At 50.2% G+C, this 25,456-nt stretch overlaps 1 protein-coding gene across 18 annotated transcripts in view; it reads right to left on the reverse strand.

Moving 5' to 3' along the window:
* MAP2K6 (mitogen-activated protein kinase kinase 6) overlaps positions 1–25,456 on the reverse strand; it is a 57,942-nt gene that overhangs the window by 12,217 nt on the left and 20,269 nt on the right. For 17 of the 18 annotated variants that reach the window (XR_010349829.1, XR_010349826.1, XR_010349824.1 and 14 more), the window contains exons 2-11: positions 19,606–19,672; positions 18,628–18,676; positions 14,138–14,251; positions 11,440–11,559; positions 10,805–10,921; positions 10,225–10,276; positions 7,561–7,688; positions 6,482–6,559; positions 5,217–5,356; positions 1,998–2,043 (exon numbers count right to left, since the gene is read on the reverse strand). Coding sequence is in view for 2 of the 18 variants with exons in the window: in XM_064395884.1 (XP_064251954.1) it covers positions 1,998–2,043; positions 5,217–5,356; positions 6,482–6,559; positions 7,561–7,688; positions 10,225–10,276; positions 10,805–10,921; positions 11,440–11,559; positions 14,138–14,251; positions 18,628–18,676; positions 19,606–19,672 (911 nt within the window). In the remaining 16 variants the exon portion in view is untranslated. Of the gene's footprint in view, positions 1–1,997; positions 2,044–5,216; positions 5,357–6,481; positions 6,560–7,560; positions 7,689–10,224; positions 10,277–10,804; positions 10,922–11,439; positions 11,560–14,137; positions 14,277–18,627; positions 18,677–19,605; positions 19,678–25,456 lie in introns of those variants that run through there. The other variant, XM_064395886.1, reaches the window with a different exon arrangement.

Here is a 25,456-nt window from a genome sequence, read left to right on the forward strand (position 1 = left end):
GAAGCACAATTATGTGGGAAACAGGGCTGGAATGGGCTGAGGCAAAGATCCAGACAAAACTTAAGGTCTCCCTAGGTCAGACAGTCACAGGAATTGAAGTGTCCTGAACAACTCCGAGGTGACCCCAATGTCTTGTTATTATCCCAGCATGACATCCCTGCTTTCACACCCCACTGAAGTGACACCCAGAGCACAGCTACAGTGACACCCAAAAATGTGGCAGGGCTGGCAGCGATGCCCTCCAGCCCTGTGCCCCAGGGAAGCCCAGGCCTGAGCCTGGCCCAGAGCCCTGTGCCAGACCACCACTCCTGCAGTAGTTTCACGCTCCACTTCACCTGGGGCAGGGGGTTTTTTAATGAGATTAAGCACCCCTATCAGCTTTCCTGATGCTCAAGATAGCACAGAGTCACATTTTCCATGAGAAACCTCAATTCCACAGGAAAGCAAGGGAGCAGTCTTGGTCTAAATGACAAGTCCAATCCAGCACCACAACTTAATGCTGTAAGAGAGAGGAAAAAACCCCAACAGAACAGCAATCCTCAACCACAGGACCTCACAACATCCATGTCAGCCATAAAATACCACAGCATTGAGGTACTCTGCAGGGGTGATCCAAGAACCTAATTCAATAGAAATGCACTCCCTTGCCAATGGGTATTAATGCTGCAGCAGACAGAGCTGCTTCAGTGAACCTTTCTTGATAAAAGGCCATTTGGCAAAGTTCAGAAGTTTGCTTAAAATATACAGATGGATTTATTCAATAATATAGCCCCCAAAAAATAAAGTTTTTTTTTAAAAAAGCCATAAATCTCAGGCCTCTCTTTGTTTGAAACCAGTCTGGGGGCAAGCTGTGTGTCAATCAGATTTATTTATAGTTTAATTGCATTACAGGGCCCAGCACCAAATGCCACGGGAATTATTCACTGCTTACAACTCAGGGTCATGGATTTCCAGCATGACTTGCAGGTAAAAATCACCTTAAACCTGCACCTTCTCACCTCTGAGCAGGAGGTGTGAGGTAGTGGTGGGTCTGACCCTCTGGTGGCAGAATGTATATCCCAAAAATTGTGGGGTAGGGAATATGAGTGCCTAAAGAAATCCCTCAGCAGTTTCCACCCTTAATCCAGGTGATCTTGACACCCCTGGACAGGGGTGGGAATGCAGGGTCAGGATCCTCAGAAATACAAATTTAGGCACCTTCCTGCCTTTAGAAAGCTGTGAATTGTGTGAGAGCAAAAAAGGATTAAAGTCTGCAGGAGTGAAGCACCAACTTCCTGAGCTCTCCTGCTTTCTGCCAGCTTTTAGGAGCACCAGGATCAATACCAGAAAGTCAGAGGAGAGAGAGGGGCCATGAAGCTGTGGAGCCCAAGCAGAAAAATCTGTTCTTGCCAGCTGCAGCCCAGAGCTCTGGCTGGGCACAGAGCAGTGCCCTGCATTTCCCCTGTCACCAACCTTTCTTGGCATTTTCCTCCTTGGTTACTCCTGAGTTATCCCTCCCAGTAAACAGTCTCTAGGCAGCAGATGAAATTCAATAACCGGAATTATTAGTCACAGACTCGTCCCTGTCCCCAGCATCCAGCAATTACTCTGCCCAAAAATCCTCCTCTCCAAAGCCCTGTTGGCCACTGGGCTCCTGCAGCTCTTGTGGAGCACCTGGGGAACACTGAGGTGTTTGAGGTGATCACACAAACCCGAGAGGAGGATTTGAGCCTCACTGATTCTTCACAGCCTCATTCTTGTCCATAACCTGCTTTAACATGTATTTTCTCTCTTGATTTCCAAAAAAGGTGGAAAAGCACCTGGCTGGGATTTCAAAGAGAATCTCTGATTTGCAGCCACCTTCCCAGGATTCTGAAGTGTCACAATTCTCCCATCTGGTATGAAAAAAGTGAAGCAAAGCATACCAAAACACCATCTCTACTGGAGTCTCTGCCTCACAGCACCTCACTGTGACCCTTTCCAGCTCTGAACACACTGCTTGGTGCAGCCACACTCACCATAAGCTCTGGGTATGTTGGCCGTTCTTTGGAATTCTTCTTCAAGCTTTAATTGGGGAAAAAAAAGGAAAAAAATTAGAATTTACATTCTGTCTGCAATTTAAGTAAGACCATAAAATTACACCATGACAAAAGTAAGGTTTAAAGACTGCAGAGTAAGTCCAGCTACTCCTCCAAGCTGAGGAAACAATTTAGGTCTTGAGGACAGCGACAGCCAGCAGTGCTGGGTACAAGAGCTCAAGGTCCACCAAGAGACCTGGAGCCACCAAACCACCACTTCAAACACTGCCTCTTGCTGGGGGCCAGGTACAACTGGGAGTTTGGGTGCTCTCCAACAGGCCAGTGACTCAGGGAAGGGATTCTGCCTGGGAGCAGTGACTGAGTGGCTGCAGAGCACGTGTCCAACTGTTTGTTTATCACCGTGCTGTTATCAGCGGGGACGGTTCCATGGGACATCCTTTTTTTCTCCTCTCCTACAACAGATGGCCCTGGAGGGTTGTAGCTGGAAGTTATTTTGGTTTCCCTCCAGCAGAAAATAGCTTTTTAAAAGACAGGACGTAATCTCTACTCACTTCCTGACAGTGTATTTAGGGGAAAGAAACTTGGAGCAACTTGAAAAGATCTTCACACACGTACGCGGCGGTGGCGGGGAAAAGGTGTCACACTGAGCAAAACAAAAGTGAGAACCTCTGCTGGGATTTGCTGGGGCCCAGAGGAAGCAGAGGACACACACTGAATAGATATTTCCTGCTTGCTGTGTGTAGAGGGCTCGTGTTTAGTGTCATGTTGTGAATGAACAGAGGAACCTGAGGCCCATACGTGCCAATAGCGCCGGCCCGAAGGTACGGGATGTGTCACATCCTCCCAGCTCAGGAGCAGCCCCAGCCAAGATGACAAGGTGAATTTGAAGGTTAGCTGTGTCCAGATTTGGTGCAATTCTCTTAATTTAGACCTTCTACAAAACCAATTCATCCCCAGGTTACTAATAGCAGGAAATCTGGTGACAAGTTACTGAAATCGATGCAAATTTTCAGGAATGAAGAGTTATATTGGGATCTGATCCTGACTCAGATATCCCAGGGACCTTCCTGCAGTGCCTACAGCTGATCAGACTTCAGGCAGCAGATGGATAAACACAGTTCTAAGCCAGACTTGACACAGAGTGGCTGTGACCTGGTTCAGTGACAGAAGGAATTCCCAGACCCCAATAACACAAAACTGGTGCAAAGTTCATCATTCCAAGTCCTTTCCACAAAACTGCTGCAAAGTTCACCATTCCAAGTCCGTGCCACTCTGCTGGCAGTCAGGGATCTCCAGTGACCCTGGAGGATTTGCAAAGACAGGAATCACCATGTGCCCCCCGGAGTGGCTGTGGATGGAACTCCCAAAGCAGCCACAGCCTGAGCTGCAAGACACAGGGCTTGGAAAAACAAATCCCCCAGAGAGGAGCAGCCTGCCTGGCACAAGCAGGGAAACAGCAGAGCCAGCAGCACTGTGTGCAGGAACAGCAGCTGCTCCAAAGCCTCAGCGTGGGCTTGGCAAGAACGGGGGGCATCTTGGGAGAGGGTTTTTCCAAGGCAGCTCCCACCCCTCCCAGAGCCAGGGCACAGTGGGCACGGCAGGTATTCCCCAGCGTGGGTCAGGAGCTGAGCAGCTGGACCACAGGGACATGAAAACATGTTTGAGCAAGACTCTGAAGAATCTAAACGTGGGTACTGAGAGTCCCCAGGCAGGAGCAGCTGACAGTCCCCTTCTTGGGGCACAGCAGAGCCCCAGGCTGGTGCTGGCAGCTCAGAGCAGTCTCACATTTCTGTTTGTCCATCTGCCAGCCTCTGTGGCCACCACGCAGAGGCAGCAGCCACCTGCCAGCCTGGCAGGCACGTGGGTGGCACTGCAGTGGAACACCCAGCCCTGCAGGGAAGCTGGAGGGAGCCTGTGAGGGCAGGGGCTGCCTGAGCTCTCTGTGCAGCCTGCAGGCAGCAGCAGGGCTGCTCCAGCCCCTTCCTACAGCACAGCCTAATGCTCCTGCTGCTCCCAGCTCCCAGGGCTGGGGAAAGCACAGCAGCAGCCCCAGGGCCCTGCGAGAGGGACAGAGACCGGTCAGAGGGGGACACACGGGGCAAAACCTGCCCTCAGAGCCCTGTCCCCCTGCAGGCACACAGTTCGGGGTCACTGGGATGGGCTGTGTGTGGCACAGTTTGGGGCCACTGGAGCTGTGTGTGGCACAGTTTGGGGTCACTGGGATGGGCTGTGTGTGGCACAGTTTGGGGTCACTGGGATGGGGCTGTGTGTGGCACAGTTTGGGGTCACTGGGGCTGTGTGTGGCACAGTTTGGGGTCTCTGGGATGGGGCTGTGTGTGGCACAGTTTGGGGTCTCTGGGATGGGCTGTGTGTGGCACAGTTTGGGGTCACTGGGATGGGCTGTGTGTGGCACAGTTTGGGGTCACTGGGGCTGTGTGTGGCACAGTTTGGGGTCTCTGGGGCTGTGTGGCACAGTTTGGGGTCTCTGGGATGGGGCTGTGTGTGGCACAGTTTGGGGTCTCTGGGATGGGGCTGTGTGGCACAGTTTGGGGTCTCTAGGATGGGGCTGTGTGTGGCACAGTTTGGGGTCTCTGGGATGGGCTGTGGCCCAGCCTCATCCCCAGTGGGTGCAGCTGTGAGCAGCAGGTGAGCAGCACTGGCAGCAATGAGCCATGGAGTGCCCAGGTGTGCTGAGCAGCCACCAAAGGGAGCAGAGGGCACACAGGGCACTGCAGGAACATCAGGGTGTAAAAGGTTGGGCTAAAGAACAAGAAGGGGGGATGCTTGAAGCTTTCTAGTGTTACTCTGTATGGGTTGAAGCTTTCTGAAGTTGTATGGTGACACTCTGTGTTTTGTGGCTGTCTCCAGTGTGACAAGTGCTGTGACATCCCCCAGCCAGGATGCAGCCATTCCATACCCTCAGGGCCATGAGCTGCCTGGCTGCACCTGCTCACAGCACCCCTGTGCTGCTGGCGTGGTGGCAATCAGGGCCAGGAGCTCCTACACCCTGTGTGTCCCCTCCAAGAGCCCGGCCTGCCCCTCAGACAGACCCCCCAGCTGCCACCAGCACTGCTGTGTGTCACCTGCACAGCGCCCAGTGAGGAATGTTCTGCCCAAAACTGGGGCTGAGAGCTGTCTGTGAAGACATGGTGAAGGTGAAGAGCCAGGGGAAGAGAGGGAAAAGAGGGGAAACGTTACCATTGCGAGGTAAAGTCGACGAACTCTGCTGAGAACCTCTCTGCTGGGAGCTGTGGCGAGGGCTCCTCCACCACCTGCTTGAGCTGCTGGAAGGGCGTGCCCCAGGAGTCGTAGGGGAAGCGCAGGATGGCCAGCTCGATCTGCAACACACAGCCCACGCCTCAGCACAGGGGCACACCCCACAGCCACCCCACGGGGTTTGGGATGGCCCCGTGCATGCCCAGGGGTGGCTTTGTAGGCTCCACACAAATGGGGTTGGTCAGCCTGGAGATGGGAATGTTCCAAGGAGATCTTAGAGCCCCTTGTAGTGCCTGAAGGGGGATTCCAGAAAGGAGGGAGAGGGGCTTTCTACATGGGCAAGCAGTGATGGAAAAAGGGGGATTGGTTTTGAATCAAAGAGGAGAGAGATCCATTAGATATTAGGAGAGAATTCTTCCCTGTGAGGGTGGGGAGGCACAGGTGCCCAGAGCAGCTGTGGCTGCCCCTGGATCCCTGGAAGTGCCTAAGGGAAGGCTGGACAGGACTTGGAGCAGCCTGGGGTAGTAGAAGGTGTTGCTGCCCATAGGAGGAGGTGGAATGAAATGGTCTTTAAGGCTCCTTCCAACCCAAACCATTCTGGGATTTCCTCACCCCACCTGGCCACAGCATACTGCTTATCCTCTACCAGCAGGAGAGGCTGGAGGAGCCCCAGCCAGCTCCACAGGCAACCCCTGTCACCCCCGGGCCAGAACCCCCTGGGAAAGGCTGGCAGCCCAAACCAGCCCACCCTGCACAGGGTAACTGGACTTTGGGAGCAGATGGATTCCCCCAAAACACCGCCTGGGAGCCGCCCCCATCCCTGCCCTCCCGAGGGGGCCTCCGTGGATGGCTGAGTGCTGGGAGGACTTTCTGTGCTGGGAATGCAACCTGCTCCCTCATGCCTTAGCCCATGCTGCCATCTCCCGGCAGCTGCAGCCTCCACATCCCCCAGCAGCCAGGAGCCGACAAAGCAGCTCCCTCCTGCTTCCCTTCCACCCTGGGCCACCTTCCCGAGCCCTTCCCCTTCCCACCCCGTGCCACCAGTATCGCTGTGGGGAGGAGAATGAACCCATGAGCCACACCGAGCCCTCGTGGTGGCCCTGGCAGCCCCAGTGACCCCACCATGGTGATCCCCAGGTGACAGCCCTGGCAGCCCCAGGTGACCCCACCATGGTGATCCCCAGGTGACAGCCCTGGCAGCCCCAGGTGACAGCCCTACCATGGTGATCCCCAGGTGACAGCCCTACCATGGTGATCCCCAGGCTCCAGATGTCAGATTTGACGCTGTATCCCTTCTGGTTCAGCTCCGGGTTAATTCTCTCAGGCTGCCAACAGAGACAAAGGAGGGTGAGGAGCAGGGATGCCCCCAGTGCCCTGCCCATGCCCAGGGTGGGTCTCTCAGGGTGGCAGCCCAGCCCCCTTTGCCCACACAGCCATGTCACCCTCCTGGTCATGCTGGTTCCCCATCCTCACCAGGAAGGGCAGGCAGTGAAATGTGTCACCAGAAAGTGGCACCTGCACCAGGGGCTGGTGGTGGAGCTGACCTGGCACAGCTGGCACAAAGAGGGTGACAAGCCTCAGCTCTCCAGGACTGTTTTCACCCTGCTCAAGTGCTCCACGAAGGGTGAATCCTGCACAGCAGCTCCCAGGAGCAGCCCCAGGCACACAGTCCCTGGGTGCTTTTCCTCGCCATGCCAAGCACTACTGTCCCCACGGGACAAATGGCAACCAGGCAATGGGGAGCAGTTCCAGAACCTTCCCCAAGGTCACAGGCAGGCAAGCAGGCAGCAGGAAGGCATGCCCAGATGTGACCTGAGCCATGAGATCAGATCTGTCTCCCCTCCCAAGGGGATTGCATCCCTTCACTTCAGGGCTACCCAAAGGAATCCCCAGGATGGCAATCAGGCAATGGGGAGCAGTTCCAGAACCTTCCCCAAGGTCACAGGCAGGCAAGCAGGCAGCAGGAAGGTGTTCCAGGAGATGTGACCTGAGCCATCAGATCTGCCTCCCCTCCCAAGGAGATTGCATCCCTTCACTTCAGGGCTACCCAAAGGAATCCCCACGGGGCAAATGGCAAACAGGCAAGGGGGAGCAATTCCAGACTCCCAAAGGTCACAGGCAGGTGAGAGGGCAGCAGGAAGGTGAGCCCAGGAGATGTGACCTGAGCCATCAGATCAGATCAGATCTGCCTCCCCTCCCAAGGGGATTGCATCCCTTCACTTCAGGGCTACCCAAAAGAATCCCCAGGATAGGTGCTGGAGGCTGATCCTTCCCCCCAGGCTCATGTTCCTCTGGCTGCTCCCCACACTTCAGCTTCTCAACTTACAGCCATGTAGGGTTTGCATCCTGCATCCATGGTTTTAGCAACAGAGTCAACGAGGTAACCGCTAATCCCAAAATCGCACATTTTCACCTGCCCCTGCGTATTGATCAACACGTTAGAGGGCTTTACATCTGCAAAAGGAACACAGAGCACAGTCACTGTCACGTGGGGGTGCTGGGACAAGGCACAAGCAGCCACAGAGGGCTCAGCAGCAGAGGGCACAAGGAGCTCAGCAGAGCCCAGTGCTCCGGGCGTGCCAAAAACCCGCTGTGGGGTGTGCAGGTGACAGCCTCGTGGGCCTGAAGTGTGCAGGTGACAGCCTCAGGGGCCTGTTCTGTTCAGGTGACAACCTCATGGGCCTCTTGTGTGCAGGTGACAGCCTCAGGGGCCTGTCCTGTGCAGGTGACAGCCTCGTGGGCCTGTCGTGTGCAGGTGACAGCCCCACAGGCCTGAAGTGTGCAGGTGACAGCCTCGTGGGCCTATACTGTGCAGGTGACAGCCTCAGGGGCCTGTCCTGTGCAGGTGACAGCCTCAAAGGCCTGTTGTGTGGAGGTGACAGCCTCAGGGGCCTGTCGTGTGTCCTGCCAGTGTCCCTTCACTCACACACCCCCTCCCTGATCCAGGGCAGGAGGTAACTCTGCGTGTCACCATCACATGCCACTGCTCAGGGAATGGCCACAGACACCAGGGAGCTCAAAGGGAGCAGCTCCACAGGGCTGGGGGTGATTCTGTGGGGTGATCCTGGGGGTGATTCTATAGGATGATTCTATGGGGTCATCCTGTGGGGTGATCCTGGGGGTGATCCCATGGGATGATTCTATGGGGTGATCCTGTGGGGTGTCTGCAAGGGGCTGGAGCTCTGGCAAGGCCCCATGGGCCAGCAAAAGGAAAAACCCATGGGGGAAGGATGCGGGGCAGGAAAGGGTGAAAGGGCTGCAGGGGAAGGAGAGAGCAGTAAACTGAGACAAGGATCCAAGGTTCAGGAACCTTTGGCCTCTGATTTTAAGGATACAAAGCCCAACTGCAGCGTGAGCAGCAGCAGGAGAGTGGGAGCTGCACACCCATGGAAATCAGGCCAGAGTCTCATCTCTCTATTGCTGCCAGATTTATCTCTTCCCATCGAGGCTCTACAAATCCCTGGTCTGTTCATCAGGCTCGTGAGGGCAGCTACAATCCCCAGCAGAAAGGGGAACTAAGGCACCCAGAGATGCCAGGAGGTGATACCCAGGGGAGCATAGAGGTGTTCTCCTGCTGAGCAGGGAACTGCTCTGAGGCTAATCCCAAATGGAATTCCAGCACAGGTGACCCTGCTTTCTCTGGGTTGCTCCAAAGGGAGCAATCCTTTCCCTGCTGCCACCCAGAAATAACAGGTCACTTCCTGAAGATCCTGTGTCTCCACATGATAAGGAATTAAATGGAAGAGCTGAAACACCCTTTAAAGGATGCCAGAAGCTGTGTTTGAGCCCTGCTTATTAGAACTGTGGGTTTACAGCTCGTTAACATCTGCTCCCTAATCAGCATTCTGCAATCAGGTAACCAAAATCCTCACCCATCTGTCACTACACTGAAATAAGACAATTTTCAGTGGAAATCAAACCAGTACACACAGAAACCCAGCAGCCAAGAAGGGCTTTCCACCTCCTGTAAGTGAGACAGGAGGCAGAAACCAAGCCCCAGGCACAGGAAGAGCACAGCCAGTGCCACTGCCTGCTCCAGCTGAACTCTGCTGCTTCCCAGGCACTCACACACCCCAGGGAGGGCTCCTTCCTCCTCAGGACAAATTGAAAATGACCCTTTAAAAATAAAGGTGTCAAGCAGCAACTGCAGATTTGTTTCTGAGTGTGTTCATGGCAGCTTTGAGACCCTCCAGAGGGGAAAACATTAGAAGAGTTTAAGGAGGGAATTTATGATTTCATTTGAGGCTGGTTTAGGTGTCAGACTGCTCTGCTGCACTGGTGCTCAGGGAAGGCCATGGAAGGGGTGAGGATGGCTGGAGCAGTGCAGGAGGATGAGGCTGGCAGGGAGATCCCTTGTGGAGTTCTATATATAAAACTTATACACTTTATATGTATAAAACTGTATGTATTGCTATACCCTAAAACCTTAAACTCTAAGTTTTCCACCCTGTGATATCACACATTTCTATTCAAACTCCACACCCACAATCCCAGTTCCATCATTCCATTTTGGAAGCTCCTCCAGGGCCTCAGGTCAGTGCAGTGTTCTCCTGGGGGTCAGTGCCTGGCAGCACACAAAGTCTCAAACTCTCAGCAGCCACCAGGGTTCCAACATCCCCTCCCACTGCACATCAGCACAGAGCCATGGAGCTGGGGAACAAACCTGGGCACAGCCTGCTCTGAGGCTTTCCAAGGCCAGGGGGCAAAGGCTGAATTTCCCCCAGGTCAGGAAGCACACCATGGGTTTAGGGTTCAGGTTATGGGTTGGGGAAAGCCCTTCCTCTGCCAGCCCCTCCTCTTCCCCTTCAGGGAAACACTGGGAGCAGCAGGCAGATTTTAAGGAGCAAACAGCAGCTATCTCCTCTGCCTGGGTTTTGCTGCAAGTCCTGAGATGCTGGGAAGCATTTCTCTGTCAAAGGCTGACTTAATCTGGGGTATTTTGGGAGCCCTTGGCAGGCTGAGAGCAGAGCAGTGTGTGCCTGGTACTCACCTCGGTGGATCACGGAGAGCTTACTATGGAGATGTTCTAGTGCTTTTACAATCTGAAACGACAAACCCAGAGTCAATCACAGCTGGCAGCACCACGAGGAGGAGGAAATGACACCTGGCTTCACCCCCAGACCCACCAGGAGGGCAGGAAAACCACATCCCCCATGAGTCCTGCACCCTGCCAACAGCCTGAGGTGGTGGTGGGTACCCAGGGATCTTCCTGGGGGCTCCAGCACCCTGATGAGAAGGGAAAGGAGCTGCAGGAGCCTCCCCATACCTCACCCTGGGCCAGCTCTCCATCATGTGTGTGGATGGGCACATTCATGGCTTATAAACCCTAAAGGAGCTGCAGGAGCCTCCCCACACCTCACACTGGGCCAGCTCTCCATCATGTGTGTGGATGGGCACATTCATGGCTTATAAACAACACCACTTCAGACCAGGCATGGGAATGGCCACATGGGCTGGCACATGGACCACATTCTTCCTGGTGCCCACACAGCAGGGAGCTCAGGGTCAGGTAGGACCTGGCTTAGAAGAAAAACCCCTTTCCCTGCCCTCCTCACCCTGCTGCTACTCACAGAGACTGCGATTTTCCCCAGGATGTCCTCGGGAATCGTCAGGCCTTTGTCAATGACATGTTTGTAGAATTTGTCCAGTGAGGTATCCATCAGCTCCATGCAAATCCACACATCTCCCTGGAGAGTAAAGCAAGGAGATACCCAGATATTTGAACAAAACATCTCTTCTTCCAGCCTCCTTTTCCTTTGTCCCTTTCCTTCCCTTTTTTTTTTTTGTTGTTTAAAACTCATTCAAAGCTCTCCTGAGCTCTCCTTTCCCTGCTCTGGAATTCAGTGCTGTGCACATTCCCTACCATTTAGGGCATCCTCTTCCCAAAGCAGAGCCACGGTGATTTAGGAGCCCAGAAAGTTATCAGGAACTGAGGCTCCCAATGCCCAGCCAGGAAAAGTTCAGCTCTGCAGAGCTGTGCTTAAAGCTCTTCCATAAATCCTCCTTTTCAGAGCTTTCCACGTGGATGAAACCAATCCAGGGCAATTTTAACACTATGGGACCAGGCTGTGACCAGGCTGTCCCACAGCCACAGTAAGTGACACATCCTTAGGCCAGGACTAAAACCTCCATGTCCAGGTGGAGATTAAACCCCTGGCAGCTGCAGGAAGTGCAGGAGTGGGAATCCAGCCCCAGGAAGCCTCACCTCTCGGAAGAGTGCCCCGTAAAAGGTGACAGTGAAGGGACAATCCACTGTCCTCATGGAGATATCCAGGTCCATCAGCAGCCTCTTCTGCTCCTGGCTGTTCACCGTGGCTCGGATCCGCTGCAAGACAGAGCAGGTCAGGGCTGGCTGCCCCAGGGCCTTGGCACCACACCTGGACCCTCCCAGCACCCTGTGCCACCCCTCTGTCACCACCTTTGTCATGGGTACATCCCCAGCCCAGCACCCACGGGGTATTTACAAGGGTATTTATGGCTTTGACCTGTCACATTCATATTCTCTGAAAAATCCCTTCGCCCAGGATTTTTCTCCTGGGAAGCTGAGAAGCCTCAGAGAAAAAGGAAAACAATTCTTCTCTCATTTGCTTCTCCTGTGTTGTGCTCCTTTGGAATGTGTTTGGAGATTGTTCACCCACAGGTGATCGTTCCATTGGGTTCTGCTGTGAGTTGTTTTCACTCTTTGGCCAATCAGGGCCAAGCTGTGTCAGACTCTGGAGAGAGTCACCAGTTTTCATTATCATCTTTTTAGCATTCTGTAAGTGTCCTTTCTGTATTCTTTAGTATAGTGCAATATAGTATTCTTCAATATAATATAGGATCATAAAATAATAAATTAGCCTTCTAAGAACATAAAGTCAGATTCATCATTCCTTCCTGCCAGGAGGGTCCCCGCAAATAGAATATTGACCCAATCCTTCAGTATTTCATCTTATGGACTCATGCTGCAGTGTGAGCTTCCTTAGCCAATCATGTTATGACACACAAACCTACAGTACTGCATTCTAAACTCATTGTTCACTTTTGTAACTACTTTTATTTTTTCTGTATCTTAAACTCTAAAACTCTAAACTTTCTTCTTCTGAACTTAATGTGTCTCTGCTTCAAACTATAAATCCACATTTTCACTTCTAGCACTTAAGTTTGGAAGCCTTTTACAAGGTTTCAGATGAAATCCTGTGTTTAATTCTAAGTTTTGGTGTGGGAGCACCCAGGGATTTTCTCAGCACTGGTGGTTTTGCTCTTGCCTGCAAACACCACTCTTTATACAAGAGCCAAAAGAAAGAAGTGGCTTGGGAGAGGAGAAAGGAGCAGGAAATCAGATTCTGAGCTGGGATTTTTGCAGTGCAGCTCTGTTCCATCAGCAGGTTTTGGGCACAAGAGAGGGCTCCAGAGCCCATGGGCCCCCCATGGCTTTGGAAAAGGGGCATTTCCCAGTGTCCCAGGAAGAGATGTCCTTGGTGTGAAATACCTGGAGACCCTTGGCTGCCAAACCCCTCACCAGGGCAGACACAGGTCACACACACCCTCCAGGCTCCCAAAGCCACCCAGCTCACTTATGGGCCAGAATCAAACTGCTCAGCAGCACAGAGAGCCTGAGAGCTCCTGCCTCACCCTGCTGAGATCCTCCATCCCCTCAGAGAGGCCTTTGGCAGTTTGGTGAACACCAAAGCAAACAAAAAGACCAAATGTAGAGCACAGAGGTCCTGGGGCCTGGCCCAGCCAGCACCCACAGCAAAATCTACCCACAAGTGAGGAGCAAAGAGTTTGCTCAGAGCTTCCAGATCTTTTTCTCTTCATCTGAAAGGAAACTAAAATTCAGCCAAACAAAAACTGGTCCTTCCCAAACTACAGTTTTTCCCATGACTATTTCCTTAATCTCCAAATTTATGAGTCTAAGCTGTTGTTATGAAAACTTTTCATGATAGTATCTACAAGCCTGCCATGAGTCAAGATCCCACTGCAGCAGGCAAAACGTGAAAATCCCAACAAAAACTTCCTGTTCAAGGAGACTGAGAAAGTCCCAGATGAAGAAGAGTCTCTTGTGCAATTAGATTTATTCCCCTTTATAATTATGAAGGGAATCTGAGGGGCTACAGCAGAAAAAATACATAAATTAAAATGTATATTTTTTAAATGATGCTGTATTGAATCCTAGGCAAACAGGAATATTGTGGATAGCAGGCAAAATGTGAAAATCCCAACAAAAACATTCTGTTGCAAGGAGACTGAAAAAGTCCCAGATGAAGAAGAGTCTCTTGTGCAATTGGATTTATTCTTCTTTATAATTATGAAGTGAATCTGAGGGGCTACAGCAGAAAATAATATATAAATGTATATGTATGTATATTTAACATGTGTAATTTATGTTATATGTAATTTATATGTATGTGTATATTTTAAAAATTACGGTGATTTTGCTCTTCCCTGCAAACACCACTCTTTGTGCAAGAGCCAAAAGAAAGAAGTGGCTTGGGAAAGGAGAAAGGAGCAGGAAAGCAAATTCCAGGCTGATGGAAAGCTGGGATTTTTGGAATGCAGCTCTGTTCCATCAGCAGGTTTTGGGCACAAGAGAGGGCTCCAGTGCCTGTGGGCTCCCCATGGCTTTGGAAAAGGGGCATTTCCCAGTGTCCCAGCCTCCTACATCATTAAAAATGATTCTGTATTGAATCCTGGGCCATCAGGAGTATTGATTGATGCTGATAAAGGTGAACAATGTGATTGATGCACCACAATGCTGGAGCACCCCACTTTTAAAACACCCCCCTTTTCTTGGTCCAACAGCCCACACCTCCCTGTGTGGCAAGAGGACGAGGAAAGCAGCAAATGTCAGCAGGGAACAAGGGGGATCCAAGTGTGCCCAGCACCCCAGAAAGGCCAGAAGCCCCCGAGGCTCACTGTACCTTCACTGCCATGATCTGCCCGCTGGGCACGTGCCGCATCTTCTCCACCACCCCGTACGCACCTCGTCCCAGCTCGGAGATGGGCTCCAGGTCATCGGCCTTCACCTCAAAGTTCTGTGGGGCAAAAGGCAGCAGTGCCCTGGGGGTTTGTGCTGTGCTGTGCTGTGACCCCCAGTGCAGCCCTGCTGTCCCCAGTCCATCCCTGCTGTCCCCAGTCCATCCCTGCTCTCCCCAGTCCATCCCTGCTGTCCCCAGTCCATCCCTGCTGTCCCCAGTCCATCCCTGCTGTCCCCAGTGCAGCCCTGCTGTCCCCAGTCCATCCCTGCTGTCCCCAGTGCAGCCCTGCTGTCCCCAGTGCAGCCCTGCTGTCCCCAGTCCATCCCTGCTGTCCCCAGTGCAGCCCTGCTGTCCCCAGTGCATTCCTGCTGTCCCCAGTCCATCCCTGCTGTCCCCAGTGCAGCCCTGCTGTCCCCAGTGCAGCCCTGCTGTCCCCAGTCCATCCCTGCTGTCCCCAGTCCATCCCTGCTGTCCCCAGTGCATTCCTGCTGTCCCCAGTCCATCCCTGCTGTCCCCAGTGCATCCCTGCTGTCCCCAGTCCATCCCTGCTGTCCCCAGTCCATCCCTGCTGTCCCCAGTGCATCCCTGCTGTCCCCAGTCCATCCCTGCTGTCCCCAGTGCAGCCCTGCTGTCCCCAGTCCATCCCTGCTGTCCCCAGTGCATTCCTGCTGTCCCCAGTCCATCCCTGCTGTCCCCAGTCCATCCCTGCTGGCACATCCTCCCCCTGCTGTGCATCCCCTCCCCAGCTGAGATAAACTCCCAGCCTTGGCAGTTTATATAGATATAAATTATATAAACAATAAATAGTAAATAGTAAATAATATTCAATATAGTTATATAATTTATATAATATATTAATACATCTATATATCATTTTATATTTATTTCTTTTATATTTCTATTTTAAAATAATATAATATTTAATAGATAAATTCTATTATATATATTACATATCTATTATGTATATAACAGATTAAATAATATGCAGTATAGTTATATAATTTCTATAATATCTAATTTTATATCTATATTTATTTATTTAATATTTGTATATTTAAAATAATATAATACTTAATAGATATATTAAGTATTATATTATTACATTTTTATTATAATATTATAATATTATAATATAATTATATTATATTATATTATTACATATATATTATATAAATAATAAAATAATAGAAATAAATTATATTCAATACCATTATAATTTATATATTTTTTTATATTTACATTATAGGTATATATCTTAAATAATATATTTAATAAATAAATTCTATTATATATATATCACATATTTTAAATAAATAAATAAATATGTATACATACATATGCATATATCCATATATACATACATATATATATATATATATATATACATAAAATGCAGGGAGGATCAGCCCGCACCACAGGTGGGGGCTGTGAGCTCTGAGGGGATGTGGCCTGTGTCACAAAATGCCAGCCCCAGCAGGGGAACGGTGGCAGGGACCACCCTGGGGCCATGTGGTGCCTCTGTGCTGAGGAGCATCCCGAGCAGGACAGGCCCTGCAGGACCCTTCCTCCATGGGATGGTCTGTGCCAGCCTCACCCTGGCACCATGGAGTCATGGACCACAGAGTGCTCTGGGCTGCCATGGAATCATGGATCACCGGATCACAGAGCGCTCTGAGCTGGGATCATGGGATGGTTTGTGTGGGAAGATCTCATTTAAAGATAATCTCATTTCATCTTCCTGCCATGGCAGGGACACTTCCACTGCCCCAGGCTGCTCCCAGCCCTGTCCAGCCTGGCCTTGGGCACTGCCAGGGATCCAGGGGCAGCCACAGCTGCTCTGGGCACCCCGTGCCAGGGCCTGCCCACCCTTTCAGGAAAGAATTTCCTCCTCATATCAATCTAACCCTACCCTTTTTCCTTTTGAATCTATTTCCTCCTGTCCTGTCACTCCTGGCTCTTCTCTTGTCCCTCCCAGCCACCCTCAGCTGGCAGCACTTTCAGCTCTCCATCCTGTGAGGGCTGGGATGGAAAACACCACAGCAGCTTCTCCCTGAGGAATCACCCTCAATCTTATTCCATTTTATTTTATTTCCATCCTCTTCTGCCCCAAACAATCATGGAAACATCTCCAGGTATTTAAAATCTTATTTCTCCAGACCCACAGATTGGCCAAATACCAGCTGAATTTTTAAATCAGGAAGGATTTATTTTGTCCATCATCATTTTCTCCTACCTTTACACAAGGGATCATTTCTATAGCCCCTGCATCCCTGCCCTTCTCCTTTCTGCCACAATATTGTGCAGCCACTCTGATAATAATGATGATAATAATAATTATTATTTTTGGATGTTTCAAGCCTGCCTCTGCCACTATCCCCAGCCACTCTGCTTGCTGCAAGCACAACCCCATCACTCAATCCCAGCAGTGGGTGAGGATGAACTGATTCCCAGGGAAAAATCACACATGGCTTCTTGCTGGCACAGCAGAAAAAACCCTGCAGCCTGCACTGAGGCAGCTGGGGATGCCACAGAGAGCAGGGAGACCTGGGAATGTGCACAAGGAGCCCTGAGTACCATTCTGGAGTCCCAGCAGAGATTTGGGCAGCTCTGAGAGCCTGACCTGTCCACCAGGAGCCTCTCCAAAAACAGTGTTCTCAAACCAGCAGCAGAGCTTAAAGAGACAGGAGGGAAAGTGGTTTTCCCTTGGGATTGGGGCAGTGTGGGAATGCTGGTGCCCACCCTAAAGGACCTGGCTGGATAAACAGGTCACAGATCCATGGGAAATGCAAACCAAGGCGTGCCAGCCCCTGGGAGACAGCCCAGAGCTGTGCCTGGAGAGCAGCCTGGGCTCTGGGGCTGCCACTGGGGTTTGGGGTCCCCTCTGGGGGCTGTCACTGGGGTTTGGGGCTCCCCATGGGGCTGTCACTGGGGTTTGAGGTTCCCTTTGGAGCTGTCACTGGGGTTCCCTCTGGGGCTGTCACTGGGGTTTGGGGCTCCCCATAGGGCTGTCACTGGGGTTTGGGGCTCCCCATGGGGCTCTCAGTGGGGTTTGAGGTTCCCTCTGGGGCTGTCACTGGGGTTTGGGGCTCCCCATGGGGCTGTCACTGGGGTTTGGGGCTCCCCATGGGGCTCTCAGTGGGGTTTGAGGTTCCCTCTGGGGCTGTCACTGGGGTTTGGGGCTCCCCATGGGGCTGTCAGTGGGGCTCCCTCTGGGGCTGTCACTGGGGTTCCCTCTGGGGCTGTCACTGGGGTTTGGGGCTCCCCATGGGTCTGTCACTGGGGTTTGGGGCTCCCCATGGGGCTGTCAGTGGGGTTTGGGGCTCCCCATGGGGCTGTCACTGGGGTTTGGGGCTCCCCATGGGGCTGTCACTGGGGTTTGGGGCTCCCCATGGGGCTGTCACTGGGGTTCCCTCTGCACCATCCAGCCTGGCCTCACTGCTCCTGCCTGGAGCCTTCTGGGGGCCCTGGAGCCTTCCCTCATCCCTGGGACAGCAGGGGACAGGGAATTTTCTTGGAGCAGCACTTTGCTCTGCCTCCCCACTGCACCATGTTTCCACCTCCCAGCCCCTGCAGCAAATACAAAATCCAAAATGAAAGGAAAGCCTCCAAAATCAGGCATTTTAAACCACAACCTGATTAGCATTTCACTGCATAAATTACCTCACTGACACCAAGGCCTATCTTCTGCACTTCATACATTTACTGTCCAGCTTCAAAGTGCTTTTGGAATTCTGCTCTACCTTTTCCTCCTATCAAAACAGCTGTCCTGGGGTTTGATTTTTTTTTCCCTGATTTTTTTTTTTTTTTAATCCAGGTGGATTGGTTTCCATGCTGCCAGAGTGATTTGCTTCCAGGGCAGGAATATCCACCCTGAGTTCAGCTCCTGAGGAGATGACCTTCAACATTAACAAAGAGAAATATTTTGGGTGAAGGCTTTAAATCACTAAAGGAACTGCAGAGGAGAGTAAAACAACCCTGTCAGCAACCCCCTTCCTTGATAATGGCAATTTCCAGGGGATTAGCTGCACCTTAGTGCAGCAAGGAAGGAATTTCCATGGTGGAAAATATGAAGGGAGCCCACGTGCCATGGGAGGCAGAGGGTGAGTGCTGGGGGCACACTCAGCAGGGCAGTGCCAGCCAGCAGCTCCCACCCACACAGCCCTGCCTGCAGGAGCACAAACACCTCGTGCCACTTTGATTTTTCTGCCTACTGGTGGCTCACGAGCCCCCAGAGCTCAGGAGCTCCCAGGGTGCATCTTCTCAGCTTTTATTCCCCCAGTAACTGCTTTTTCTTTCAGGTAAAATGGCCTGTTAATGTTAATTATAACAGCTGGTATTTAATTCTCTGCCTTTTGTAGGGGGGTTGAAGTGAAGCAATCCCACAAGCAGCCAGCCCAGGGTGGTCTGTGCTCCCAGAGGTCTCTCAGTCTTACCTCCTCACCAATAGAGATGCAGGCTTTGGAGTCCAGATCTCTGGGTGGCCTGCACAAAAAAAAAAAAAAAAAAAAGGGAAAATATTTGAAATATTCCCTACAAAGGTCAATTTTCCAACCCCCAAGCCATGCCCTCACACCTTCCCTGCAGCCCTGAGCAGCCTCCTGGCTCTGCAGGATCAACAGATCCACAAAGTCACCCCCAAAAAAGGAAAAAAAGTGACTGGAATTGGCACTTCTCACATTTCCCATTTCACCCAGCCTGCTCCTGCAGGATCCCAGAGGGATTCACTGTGCAATCAAGGCAGGTGGCAAGCACCAGATCTCTGCCAGCCTGCAGGAAAAGTGGATTAAATGGGCAGGAAAATCCAAACCTGCTGTAAATCATCACCTCGGTCACACAGCACAGGCTGACAGGCTAAAAACACTCAATCCACAGAAGCAAAGAAAGCCAAGCAGGCTGGAGTTGCACAAAGGGCCTTAAAAACAGAGGGATTCCTTCTGCAAGGCTGAGCAGGGAAGGGGATGAGGTAGGTGAGGAAGGGGATGAGGTTCATGCCTTGACCAAATGCCTGCTGTTCAAACTGGTGGCCACAGTGCCACACCAGTGGAAACTGGGGCCCATTCTGTTTTTTATCTCTTTTTTAATATTTTCCTTCTGCTCTTTATCTTTTTATCTTTTACTGCATCATCCAGCAGCACAGGAGACTTAATGATGCATCTCAGACAGGGCTGAGACCTCCTGGAAAATGCAAGGGTTGTGAAATTATCACAGAATCCAGAATGATTTGGGTTGAAGAGACTTTAAATACCATCTAATTCCACTCCCTGCCTTGGGTAGGGACAACTTCCACTATCCCAGGGTGCTCCAAGCTCCATCCAGCCTGGCTTTGGGCACTGCCAGGTGCCAGCCAAGGCTGGAAGGCAGCTGGGCTTCATGGTTTGCTTTTCTTTCTGCCCCAGTGCTTGCAGACTTACGTGGAGCTTGTCTGTGGTTGCTCAAATGCTTCTTTAGGAATTTTCAGCCCAGGGTTTCTCTTCTTGCCTGTGAAACAAGAGAGAGGCAGAGTTAAAGAAAGGCACTTTTTGGTTGCTGTTGCTGTTGTTGTTGTTGTTGTTTGGTATGATTTGTTTGGGGTTAATTTGCAAAACACAGCTTGTCTCTATTTGTTGAGCTCATTTAACAGAAATGCCCAGCCAGGCTGGTGGGGCAGACTCAGGGCACAGAGTTCAAACATAAAGTGCCTTTGTTCAGCAGGGTTTCATTAAAACCTGCGAGCTCTGCCTGCCAACTTGGTACAGAAAACAGGCAGGAGCTCTGGCCAAGGCAGGCCAGGAGAACATGCAAAGGGAAAGGTATTTCTCCTCCTACCCACATAGGATCCCTTCAAACACTTCTCAGATTTAAAACCATTCCAGATACAGAACTTCAAACCCTGGCAGGATGAAACATCTTCTGAAAATTGCATCTGAAAGCGCAGACTGTGATTCTGTTCAACTGCACGTTTCATCTCCTGGTCACTCAAGTTATGCAAACCCAGCAAAAATAAAGCAGAATTCAAGTTTGGAGGCTTCAAAGCCATTCGTTGCTATTCACACTGACCAGCCAAGCTTTTCTGAGCTGGATGCAGCTCAAGATCTGAGGCAGCTCAGCTGCAGCTCTCCTGGAAAGGGGCTCCAAAGCAGCAGCCACGAGAGCCAGGCAGAGCAGAGAAACACAAGAAGCTTTTTATGACTGCACACATCCAGCCCCATTTCAGCATGGGAGAGAACAACCTGAAAACATCACTCCTGGCACCAAACCCCAAGGGAAACATCTGCCTGCTTGGCTGAGTAAGAAAATCCCTGTCCATCCCCCCAAAGAGGCACAATCTGAGATATTCAGCATTTTTTGTCTAATTTCTATTAATTACTCTTTTTTTTTTATGCAGGAGTTTTACTCTCTGTTCCCAGCCCTCTCAAACTTCACCTATCCATGTCTGAATTTGTTTTTCCTTTTGACACATCAATAGATGCCTGTGCATCTCAGTGCCAGAGGGGTGCTGGATCAAAGGGCAGGCACCCAGGATGGAAAATGACCTGTATGAATCAATTAATCAATTCAGATTAGCTTTTTTTTTTAGTGTTTTGGTTTTTGGGTTATTTTGTTGCTGTTGTTGTTGTTGGGGGTCTTTTTGTTTTGTTTTTGTTTGGGGTTTTTTGAAAGACTTTTTTTTGTTTGGGTTTGGGGTTTTGGTGGTTTCGGTTTGTTTTGTTTTTTTTTTTTTTTTCCTTTTTAGTGATTTTTTTGGTGGTTTTTTTTAGTATTTTTTTCTTTATCTGCTCCAAAAGATGGGATCATGCTCTCTCTTTTTGACGAAGTCATTCCAGGATGGGGCAGGCTGCAAGAACCCAGCTGACACCTCGTGGGAATAGCATTTATTGGAAACCCCTGTGCACACTCACTGCTGGGATTAGAAATCAACAGAGTTGTGAATGCACACAGGGGGAAAAAAAAGGGAAAAAAAAAGAGAAAAAAAAAAGCCAATTCTCTGCTCCAGGAGCTCCCAAACTCACACAGGAAAAGCAAAATAAAAGCAGCAAGGTCATGGAGAGCACAAAGCACAGCTCCGAGTTTTCCCAAAAAGTAAAAGCTGGTGTGTAGGGAAGCAAAAACTATTCTAAAAACCAGTGGAGGAATTCCTACAGCGAGCAGAGCTGCTCTTTGACCCTTTTCCTTCCAGATTTTTGGTGGTATCCAGGAGGCAGAAGTGAGGAGCAAGCCCTGCTGTGCTGGATGCTCCAAATTCCCTCTCCTGCCCAAGCTGTGCCAGGTGCACCTCAGATCTGTGGGATGTTAAATGGGAGGGCTGTTCTGGATGCTGGCACGTTAGCCAAGAAAAGGAATCAAAAATACAGGTCTGGCAGTGCAGGCAAACAAATTCCCTTCCCAAATTCCTCTGGCATTTCCCAAGCTGCCATCCCAGCCACCTCTCTGCACCCTCACGGAAACGACACAGGCACAGGAAAAGCATCTTCAAACTGATTTTGCACGTGGAAAAGAAGACACAAAAATCCACCAAATTGCCTAGGGAGGAACTAACTGCTTCTTTTAGGGCTGAACTGTCCCTGTGAACACTCAGCAGCTCCTCCTGGCAAACCCCAAGGATTCACTCTGCTGCAGTCACACTGGCATGACCAAAATCCAACAAGAAACAGGCATAGATTTGCTCTGTAATTCCCTTTTTTTCCATTTTATCCTCCAAGCTCTGCTTGCACCACCCCGTGTGCTGTCCCTGAGGCTCAGGAACCTGCTGGGGGAGGGAGAAAATGAACCAACTGGAAATGAAGCTGATTTGAACTGGACCCAGAACAGGTTGTGCAGCGTTGAATCTTATCTTGGTTCACGAGTGGTGTCAGCAGAACCAGGGAGCAAAACAGCAAACCCAAATAAACATTAAAAGCCTTCCCTCCTAGGGAAATAAAATCTGCATTTTGGGCAGTTTATTTTCCTTGTCTCCTCTTCACAGAACACAATATTTTGAAGCTTTGCCATTTTTCTGAAGCACAATCTGTCCATGCCTTGGAGCTGCCAAGGCACAGGCAGAGTTTAACATTCTTTGGGGTTTTCTTTTCAAGAAAGCAGAAAGCAACAACAGTAGCTTGAATAAGACATGGATTTCATGATGGCACCAGGAGGAGGGATGGGAAATGGGAATTGCCATGGCCAGGACTAGCACCTGCAGCAAAGGTGTGTGGATGGAGGGGGGATATGCTGACTTTATGATTATTTCATAATCCTGGGCTGAAATCAGGCGATTTCATGGCTTTTAAATGGATCAGGCCAAATTTCTGAGCTCCTTTTGTTCCAACATGCAAAGCACTCACCTCTCCAAGCCTCTGGGGCCAAGGTCTGTGAGTGGTTTGCAGGAAGCAGCAGCAATCCTGAGCATGGCACTGCTTTGAAACCAAAATAAGCAGCAGAACCACCCCAGCAGGCTGCAGGAACCAGGATCCCCCTTCACTCCAGAATTAACAGTCCAGCTCACACCACTGACTTTCTGCTCAAACAAACACACTATAAATGTTTGTTTTTTTTTTTTTTTAAGGAAAACAATATTTGGAAGTCTCAAGATCAGTTCTATTCAATAGGAACTGCCAAGCAAGTGTCTCTCTGTCAGAATAAAATCCCCCACTTTGCCAGAGCAGACGTCGGCTTGGAGAGTATTAAAATCATCTGCACAGGAGCTCCAAACGTGGGGGCAGCTTAATAACACACAAAATTGGATGGTACCTGTTCCCTGCACCAGAAAACCAGTATTTTCCAGAGTGTTTTTATGAATCATTACTATTTTTAGCTTTGTTTCCTGGACCAAACCACCGTGTGTGTTTATCTGCCGGTCTGTGTCGCTTGTGGCCCCTGTCAGCCCCACCTGACACAAACTCAGCTTTTGGAGATTGCAAATCTGGAAAAGGCAGGTGATTCAACAAAGGAGTCCCCAGCTCAGGGACTGAGAGACAAAAGCCACCCATGGCAGGCACCAGGTATCCACACAGGCTCCAGGTGCTTCAGACACTGAAATAACAGCACAGGGCTCCAACCCAGCAGTGCAGAGGGGTTTGCTGCAGTCCCTGGGGATTTGCAATAAGGAAAGCCCCAGTGAACCACCACACTCAGCTCCTTCTGCAGAAGGGTCTGCTGGTGGCTCAGCAGATGGGATCATGCATCTGCTCCCCAGCACCCAAAAAACCATGAATTTTCTGTGTAAACAACCCCTGGAGCCTTGCTGGCCCCTGAGCCTTCGAGCTAAAGCTCATTTGAGAGCTCTCCCTGCAATTTGGCACATGGAGACATCCACAAGCACTTGACTCAAAAGCCAAGTTTTAAGAATAACTGAGGGAGAAAAAACCAAGCCTGGTTTAGAGTGATGCTGAGAGACATCTCCAGAATCCAGTTTTGATAAACAAAACTTCCAGGGTATCTGTGACATTAAGCAGAAGCTTAAATCTACTTTTTTTTTTTTTTTACCAAAAAAAACCAAAAAAGCCCACCAAACCACACAGCAAATACTGAGGTATTGGTGAAGCTTAAACCTACCTTATTTTAGCAAAAAAAAAAATCCAAAACCAAAAAACCCTCATATTAATTACTGAACCTGGTGCTGAAGAAGGTGCCACTTTTACAAAGCAAGTTTCCTACAAGTTCTTTCCTGCAAGTTCCATCTCAGGATGAGAGGAAACAGCCTCAAGTTGTGCCTGGAGAGGTTCAGATTAGAAATGAGGAGGAATTTCTTCACCCAAAGGGTGGCCAGGCACTGGGGAGGGCCCAGGGCAGTGGTGGCATCACCATCCCTGAACAGATGTGGCACGTGGGGATGTGGTTTAGTGGTGGCCTTGGAAGTGCTGGGTTAATGTTTGGATTCAATGAGCTTGGAGAGCTTTCCCACCCTTAAATCAGAATTCCCTGATTTTGGGGTTCCCACTCTCAGTGATTCCCTGATTTTGGGGTTCCCACCCTCGGTGATTCACTGATTTTGGGGTTCTGATGATGGCTGCAGCACCCCTGGGAGCTCCCGTGCCCCAGCACCGACCCCGCTGCTCCTGCAGGGCCCAAAGAAGCAAACCAAGGCTGAGAGCAGAACTGCAACAGCAAAAAGAAACCCTGACCCAATGAAAACACATCAAACACTTCCCTGTGAAGGTCTTAAAGCCAATTCCTGAGGGAAGGAGGAAAGCACAATTCCAAGGGGCTCCTCAACCTCTTCCCACTGGGGATGCTGTTAACCCCCCTCAATTAAACAGCAATATTGAAAAAGGAAACTTCAACATTTCACAGTGAAAAGAACAGAGAATAACAAAGAAAGGGAAGACAGAGGAATTTGCTGCCCACATGGGCTGTAACAGAAAATAAACTTTGATTTCTGAAGGAAAATCCCAGTCTCCAGACTTTTCACTGCAGTCAAAAACTTTTTATTATATAATCCAAAATAAATGGTTCCTTGCCACAAAAAGCTCCTATTTCCTTCAAAGGATATTAACTAGTTCTGTTTTCACCACAATTTGTTATTAAAAATGTGTTCAATAGCCATGTAGCAACATTTCCTTTCAAACAACACTCTTAGGCTTATAACTTGCTGGTAAAATTTCACAGGCAGGAAATGCCTCTTTCTCCCATTTTTAAGGAGATAAAAGTGGCTCATTTACAATTCCTGTCTCTCCCAAGGATTTTTTGGTCTGATTTCTTGGAAGGTTTTGAAAGATAAATGATCTGGTTTTCCCCTATCAGCTGTACTCTTTACGTGAGCAAACTCCAACCCAAAAAATGAGGGCAACCTGGGGATGTTTGATGGGTTTCCATGGAAGAAAAGTGAGTTTTGGCAGCTCATGGGCAGCTCCCAAGGCCCCACAGCCAAAGTCTGGCCTGATCCTGAAGTGCCACTTTGCAGAGGGACAGGAGCCGTGGCCATGGCTCAGGTGCAAAACTCCCAACCCAGACAGTTCTGGCAAAACCAAGGAATTAAAAATATTTCTTTTGTATCCTAGCCACCCTGGAGATGCTGAGCAGGAGAGAGTTCCTCATGCAAAGCCTTGGTGTGCAAGTGCAAAGGGCTTCTTTTATCCACAGCTCTGCCCCAGCCCACATTTCAGCAACAATGGTGGGTTTGATGCTGCCAAAAAGAACCTTAAGCCTTGCAGGACACTTGGAAATATCCAAATCTCTGAGAAATTTCTGGACACAAACTCTGAGGTATCTCAAAGCAGCACCCAGGACAGAGCAGGGTCACCTGGAGCAACTGCTACTGTAGGTGTAGCAACCTTGTATTTAGAAATATTTCGACAAAATGACCAA

Source organism: Passer domesticus, chromosome 20, assembly GCF_036417665.1.
Source record: "Passer domesticus isolate bPasDom1 chromosome 20, bPasDom1.hap1, whole genome shotgun sequence".
NCBI classification, from domain to species: Eukaryota; Metazoa; Chordata; class Aves; order Passeriformes; family Passeridae; genus Passer; species Passer domesticus.